At 46.3% G+C, this 7,922-nt stretch overlaps 1 protein-coding gene across 1 annotated transcript; it reads right to left on the bottom strand.

The window, feature by feature from the left end:
• Window positions 1-99: 99 nt before the first annotated feature.
• On the bottom strand, window positions 100-7,640 carry Pgam1 (phosphoglycerate mutase 1). Its single transcript, XM_010620405.3, has 4 exons — window positions 7,384-7,640; window positions 3,399-3,673; window positions 1,970-2,150; window positions 100-1,169 (listed from the first exon to the last, which is right to left on the bottom strand). Exons 1-4 carry the CDS (start codon window positions 7,520-7,522, stop codon window positions 1,000-1,002), a joined length of 765 nt encoding a protein of 254 aa, XP_010618707.1. The 5' UTR covers window positions 7,523-7,640; the 3' UTR covers window positions 100-999.
• Window positions 7,641-7,922: the final 282 nt, after the last annotated feature.

The following is a 7,922-nucleotide window of genomic DNA, read 5'->3' as shown; positions in this document are numbered from 1 at the left end:
AAACTCAAAAGTTCTCATATAATAGACTTGAGTAGGTCATACACATTTCAAGTTGAATGCTGATTTCTGACAAGACATGCAACACATCACACAAGGAAATATTGCACATCACTCCTTTATTATACTGATTTGGAAAAAAGACTTACAGTTATACTCAAAATGCGTACTGGGCCCATGTGGCAGGGCCAAGTCAACTGGGAACATGGTTCAGAAATCAGACATAGTGAAAGACGCTTGGACATGGTCAAGAGGCATTTTCACTGACACCAAAACAAGGCAGAGGGATCCTAAAATACACAGCAGGATGTACTCCTACCCCCTAGAGGCCAGAGTTTATCCTGTATTATTGTGAGAAATGGCTTATTCTATGGTGACCACATGTGGAAATATTCAACCACCACTAGAAACCCCAGAAGGGTTTTAGTTTTTCTTCACTTTTTTTTTTGGTAGAAAAATTTTAACACATAAACTTAATTCAGGATTAATCACAACCTTCTGGATCCAGCCCCTCTAGGGTGAGGGAGGAAATCATTGTTTTTTAAATCACCATGCAGGTTACATTCATGTCCCACTGGAATGACCAGAGCTCCCCGACAGTGACCGGACTGTAGAAGAGTACAGGGCTGGCCCTTAGAAGCACAGTATGCTCTCTGGCCTCTCACTGGTCATGCCTCGGCACGATTCCTCCCTGTCCCCTACTCAAGCACGTCCTCAGTAAACAAAGCAGAAGCACTAGGAAAAAACAGTTACTGCCTCTCAACTCTCCTGGATAAGAGCCTTCCCTGGGGTTGGACTGAGTACTTTTGCCCTAGAGGTTCTATTCTGACTAGATTTTATCGAGGAAGTGGGTGCAAGAGCCAAAATGCTAAAATGAAAACGGGAGCCACAGGTCCCCATCTGCAACTACAACATGAGACGCCTACAGATGTGGTCAGTGTGACGGGTGTGGGGAAAGGTGCAGAGGAATGGGTGGATGGGGTAGTAGCCTGCCTGCTGGCTTCACTTCTTGGCCTTGCCCTGGGCAGCCACAGCTTCCATGGCTTTACGGACGGTCTCTTCATCCCCTAGGAACTGCATGGACTTGATGGGCTTTAAGTTCTTATCCAACTCGTAGACAATAGGAATACCAGTTGGCAGGTTCAACTCCATGATAGCTTCTTCAGAGAGACCTGGAAATAACCACCATGATCAGCCACACAAGGAGTGAATACACATCTCCCTTCACTCCCCAGCCACCACAGGACTTTGGTAGGGATTAAAATAAGACACTCTTATTCTTGCTAATCTTTCTATAGTTCTGATCTGTTTTAAGCAGATCTATCCCCGAAGGAATGGACTCGAGTCCTAATTTCTTTAGCCACCATAATGAAAAGCAAACATGCAGGGGATATGCAAGATTCTGAAATGGACGGACCACCAACAAACTACAGAAAGGTCTATAGTGCAGCTACTGCTACCAAAGTTTGATATAGAAGCCCATAGAGAAGCAGAACTGTACACATCTCATGTATCCTATAATATACAGGGCTATACAAGACCTACATAGTACAACAATCTGCCACTTCTGGACCTCTAGGTCTTCAGGAATGAAGCAATTTAAAATATAAATTGAAATTTATATGTGAACTTAAACTAGACTGAGTTTATAAGCAGTTTCAATTGTCAGTCCCAGTCTAGAGGAGGGCATCCCATTACTTGTAAACAGATGCCAATTCTGGATCATCTGGAATAGAACCTGAGGTTCTGAATGCTGAACAAGCACTTGGGATCCAGCTGTCACTTTTGCAGACTACACTTTGAGAAACAAGGGTATGATGTGTTTTTCTACTAGGTGTCAATCCTAGAACATCTCTGAGGCTATGAGTAAGTATGGCAGCCCTTTCCTGGAGATCTCCTTTGTACTAAGTAAGTTCTTAGTGGCAGATCCGCTTTATCCATCCTTGAAGGCTCCTCTAAAAAATGCACATACCTTCCAGATGCTTGACTATACCCCGAAGGCTGTTGCCGTGGGCTGCAATCAAGACCCGTTTCCCTTCCTTGATCTGGGGAACAATTTCTTCATTCCAGAAGGGCAGCGCTCTCGCAATAGTGTCTTTCAGACTCTCACAGGAAGGCAGCTGATCTTCAGTGAGGTCTGCATACCTACGATCCTGAAACAAAATTCAAGTTCACCAGTTATGAGTGATTACATCGGTTTTCTTTCTTCCCTCCCTTCCTTGCTCCCCCCTTCCTTCCCCTGCCTCCCTCCTTCCCTCCCTTCTTCCCTTCCTTTCTTTGTACCAGGGATCGAACTCTGGACCTTATGCTTGCCAAGCAGGCAGCGGAACCACTGAGCTAAATCCCCGACCCTGGTTTTCATTTTTTAGTTGAATATATTTTCTTTGGTTTTAGTTTGAGACAAGGTCTGCCGTGTGGTTCAGGCTGGCCTTGAATCTGCAGCCCAGGCTGATCTTGAACTCATTATCCTCTTGCCTCATCCTCTAAAGTGTGGGCATCACAGGTATGCACCACCATGCCTGACTTGGGTCTGTTAAATGATTTTCACAGCGTTTCAATTCTGCAGTTTCAGGTTAGTTGAATGGTAAAGGTTTCTCACAAGGATCCAGAATGTAGCTGAGAGCTTGGGGAAAGGGTATCATTATCCTGCGTCTCTCTCCCTCATGCCCCAATTTAAAAGAAATGTAACTTAGAAAAGAAAAAAAAAAGTCATGCCACATGATTCTTCTCAATTCATTTTAACTTGCAGTCCAGTCTCTCAACTTTATAAAATATGGGAATGGAGATAGAAGCCTGTCTTGGTGGTATATGCCTCTAATTCCAGTGACCTGAAAGGCTGGCCAGGCACGGTGGCTCATAGCTATAATCTCAGCACTCAGGAAGGCTGAGGCAGTAGAACTGCTGTGAGTTTGAGGCCAGTATGCATTACATAGACCCTGTCTCAAAAAAGGGCTGATACAGAAGGATCAAAATTTGAGCCCATCCTGAATAACAAATTAAAAAGGGCGTGGTGGGTGTAGCTCAGTGATAAAGCATCCCTGGGTTCAAACCCAAGTACCACACACAAAAAAAAGGGAGAGAAATTCTCAGGTGAAAAATATAAACTATGAATTAAATCTTATAATATGGTCATTCCTTGGCAAAAAGGAAGATCCCATTAATTTTTTTTCTTTTTTTGAGAGACATGAGAGTCAGACATGGTGGTACATGTCTGTAATCTCAACACTTGGGAGGCTGGGCAGGTCAGCCTAAACTACATAGTGAGACCGTCTCAAAAAAAAAGAGAGAGAGAAGGATAAAAGTATTTTACCATAAATTATAGGGTCAATGGGACTAAAGTGAGACTCAGATCCTAAAACCCTGACCCTTGGCAGAGTGACCAAAGCTGGGTTTGTCCTTACCTTACTGATGTTGCTGTAGAAGGGATGATCGGGCTCCATTGGAGGTGGTGGGACATCATAAGAGCGTCTCCAGATCTTTACCTGAGCCTCACCATGCTTGGCAGCAGTTTCTGCTTTATTAAGGCCAGTCAGACCCCCATAGTGCCGCTCATTGAGACGCCAAGTTCTCACCACTGGCAGCCACATCTGGTCAATGGCATCCAGTACTGTCCAGAGGGTCCGGATTGCTCTCTTCTGCACTGAGGTGAAGCAGATGTCAAATTCATAGCCAGCATCTATAAATTAAAAGTTACAAGTGATAAGCTAATGAGGTCCATTCTTGGCCATAAATTTTTTTTTTTTTTTTATAAATCATATACAGGCTCTTTGCTTCTTGGCAGACACAACATGAGCAGCTTTCCTCTGCCAGATCCTCCCTCCACGCTGCCAACCATGCAAGGACTGATATTTGTGAAACATGAGATAAAATAAACCTCTCTGCCTTAAAAAAAAAAAAGAAAGAAAATGTTATACAGATAGTCCAAATATTTGGCCAAATATTTTCTTTTGTATATTCTCTAAGAAATTACAATATTCTATCTTCAAGGAAGACAAAATGTTTTGATTTGTTACAGATGACAGTGGTTTGGCTTTCCAACAATTCATGTATCTCAAGGCCTAAATGCAACAGCTGACCTGAGGCTTGTGCTACTTATGCTAGTCCCCAAAATGTTATGCTTAAACATTTTAAGAATTTATTTCTTCTCATGTACAGTCCTAAAAACTCAGTTCTCTTCCTAAATGATAACTAATATTTCTGGAGGGCTTACCATTGGTCAGGCAATGAACTAAGTACTCTGCATAGTTTACTTAAGTCTTCATAAAAATTCTATGAAGTTATATTCCTTATAATCCATTTTACCAGATGAGGGAAAAAAAGATACGGGAGTTAAGCAAATTATCCAAGGTCACAGCCTAGGCGGTGTGACTTCAAAATCCAACTCAACTACCATCTCTAGGTACCCTCCCCGTTCTTGTGGTACTGGTGATGCAGGACCTTTGCATTGAGCTACAACCCCAGGCCTTTAAAAAAAAAAATAAAAAAATAAACTCTTTATTTTGAGATAGGGTCTCCCTAAGCTATTAAACTGCCCAGGATGGGCTAGAACTTACAATCCTGCCTCAGCCTCCCAGAGGGCTGGAATTACAGGCATTTGTCACCACACCTGGCACACAGTTAGAATTGTCATTTCTGTTTTTGTGGGTACCTGGGATCAAACTTAGGACCTTGTGCTTGCAAGTCAGGTGGCAGCAGTGGCACCAAGCTAAATCCCCAGCCCCTAGAACTGTCACTTCTGATAGCTATTTTCTAGACTTCTTATCTCAGAAAAATGGAACTTTAAAATCCCAACAATCAGGGCACACCAAGAGCTCCTGGAGGATGCTGATAAACTTAAGAAATTGTATCTCCATTAAGGAGCGTGAAAGTTCACAATCCAGCTTTTCTTTATTACAGTTAAAGTGCCAGCCTCTTCCTTTAAAAGAATATACCAACTTTTAAGTGTCAAACCAAATTTAGAAGCCATTCACTGTCAGTGAAGAAACCAAATGCTGGCAGACAGATTCCTTTACAAACAAATCTCTTACTCTCCCTCCCTTCTAAACTAGGAGATGGACCTTTCCTGTGTAATAAGCAAGGAAAAAACTCAAGGTCCTCTTCGAAATTCAGCACAAACTTTCCTGGGTATTGCTTCATACTGAGGTTTGCAATAGTAATCAGAACGTGAATTTCCCCAACAGTCATTCAGAGAATGAGGCTACTCTAAACCAACCAATAGGGGAAGGGGGATTAGCCACCAGGAAACCCACCACCACAGAGCAAAGATAGATTCCATCCCTGAGCCTCATGACAATCCACCTAGACTTGGTTCCCACCACCTCCCTAAACCATAAGTGGAGGAATGGCTCCCCAGCAAAAGGCTGAGTCACTGGGAAGTGAATACCCATAGTGCAAGCCTCAGCTCCCATGATGAAAACTACAGGCTATTTCACAGCAGTTATTTCCACTTGCAAAGGAAGGTCTCACTTCTGATACACAAATAGTCCCCAAGGAGAAAAGCCTTTCTTCACAGGACTCTTAACAGGGAACCCCGAAGGATCATGGGCAGAATGCCTTTCTTTAGCTTGCCCATTAAATAATAGCTGAGGGCCAGGGATTTAGCTCAGTGGTTCCGCTGCCTGCCTTGCAAGCGCAAGGACCCAAGTTCCATCCCCGGTACCAATAAGTAAATAACTGGGATGGGGTAGATACAGGTGTGGAGCCCATTCTCCCCCAGGGAAATGCCCCCCTTTCTCAGCCTTAAGGTTGTAAGGTGAAACTCATTTCTCACTTCTTGAAATCAGATTCAAGATTACAAATCCTATCACTGGAAGCACTGATTAATATATATCTCAGACCTTTTAGATTCATAAAGGTCTTCATCAGAGTTCTTGCTTTTAGTCTTTTAGCATCTGTGATACCCATAATAGTTATTAAAAATTTGCATCCGATTTTCTAAAACAATGCTACCAATATTTATTTTAAAATTAAAATGATGTGTTGTTTTACAGAGGTTACAAATTTAACCTTTGATCATCTAAGAGGACAGAAGTAAATTTACTTCATCCTAGGCCAGGCACTAGCCGGCCACCATAGATAGCCCTATACAGTTCTTCCTGCCAGAGCTAAAGAAAATGGCTTCCTTTCCTACCCTGTTTCCTTTCCAGGCCTCTCCAAGACGGTATGAGGCTACCGTAGGCCAACCTATAGCATTCACATGCCCCCAACAGGATTATATTCCCTAGGCTTTCTAAATCTTTACTTCATTCCCTACCCCACACACTTTATTTCACGTGGATGTACAATGAAGGCAAAAGGTTAGGAAGGACAACCTGGGGCCAAATATCGGTGCCACACCAACCAGACATCAATAGCACTTTTATAAAGCTGCCTCTGTGTCCAGAGGTTAGGAGTGAGCTGGAGATGTACGATCTGCCCTAATCATCAGTGGAAGCAACTCTTCAGTCCAGGGATTACCGAATCGCCGGCAGCTGGGAATGCTTCCTTATTAGCATTCCAAAATCACAGAGAACAGTCAGCAGCAGCGCAAGTCTGGATAAGCAGACAGACCAGCCTTATCTCAGCCACTTCCACCCTTGCACAGCCTTTGTCCTTGGCCAACAGCCCACTACCAGTTCCTCACACCAACAAGCTACTCCACCCATACACAGAGCAATACTGGACGAGAAATAAGTAGGTATGACCTTGAACAAGTCATTTTTCCAATCCTCACTTTTCCCAACCATAAAGGTGGCCAGAGAGAGATGAGAAAGAGCGGAGTAAGATATGCTCATTTTACTGGGCTGTAAAGAGCGCCAATTCCAATCCTTCCTTCATTCACTCAGTTACATCTGTGGACGCATGTGGACGCATGCTGAACTGCAGTCCTACACACGCGTAAGTACTTCTTGGTGTCCAGAAGTGTCGCTCTCCCGGCTGCCGGGGACGAGCATGTGCATGTTGCCCTGCACCTTCGCTGGGATCTCAGCAGCTTGAGAAAGCTTCGATATTGCCGCTCTTAGGTGCTCGGGCATCCTCCTGCAGAAGCCCCAGGGCCTAGGGGTGACCCTAAAAGTAAAAGGCCTGGTCGCCACAGGTGGCTCCATGCGTGTCAAATCGTTCCGGAGTTGGTGAATCCTAAAACTAAAATGGGAGAACTTCGCCAGGCGGCGTCCTGAACAGTGCAATGGGCTGCGACCGCCCCGTCCTCTCGCCGGCCTCCTGCGCCACTGGGTGACCTTGAGCAAGTCGACTCCCCACCCAGCGCCCACCTCAGTACCAGTGAACTAATCTGATGGAAAGCCGCCTCCCAGGGCCGCCCTCCGGAAGGCGCGAGTGAGGGCCCAGCGGCCTCCAGGCCGCGCACCGGGCCCTCCATACCACCGCTCGCAGCCGGCACGCCCGTACCTCGTAGCGCCTGCCCGCCGCGCTTCGCCTCCTCGTGGCCCGCCGGGCTCAGGTCGGCGTCGTACCAACCGCTAAAGCGGTTCTCCAGGTTCCAGGCGCTTTCGCCGTGCCGGATCAGCACTAGCTTATAGGCGGCCATAGCGACGCGTTAGGGATGCGATGCAGACTACCGCACGCCGAGATTCTGAGGGTGGTGCCCCCCCACACCCCAACCCGGCCGCGCCTGCGCGCTAGCACACCCCGCCGGGCTCCCGCGCACTTTCTACCCAATCTTTCCATTCGCTCAGGACCTCCCTCTGCCCGCCAGGTGTGCGCATGCGCCCCGTACCGGCCGGCCATAGCGACGCGTTAGGGATGCGATGCAGACTACCGCACGCCGAGATTCTGAGGGTGGTGCCCCCCCACACCCCAACCCGGCCGCGCCTGCGCGCTAGCACACCCCGCCGGGCTCCCGCGCACTTTCTACCCAATCTTTCCATTCGCTCAGGACCTCCCTCTGCCCGCCAGGTGTGCGCATGCGCCCCGTACCGGCTACCGGC

This window comes from Fukomys damarensis, unplaced genomic scaffold (assembly GCF_012274545.1).
Source record: "Fukomys damarensis isolate Sample0158 unplaced genomic scaffold, DMR_v1.0_HiC HiC_scaffold_8, whole genome shotgun sequence".
In the NCBI taxonomy this organism is placed as follows: Eukaryota; Metazoa; Chordata; class Mammalia; order Rodentia; family Bathyergidae; genus Fukomys; species Fukomys damarensis.
Note: the sequence above shows the minus strand (reverse complement) of the source record. Positions and strands in the feature narration are given on the sequence as shown.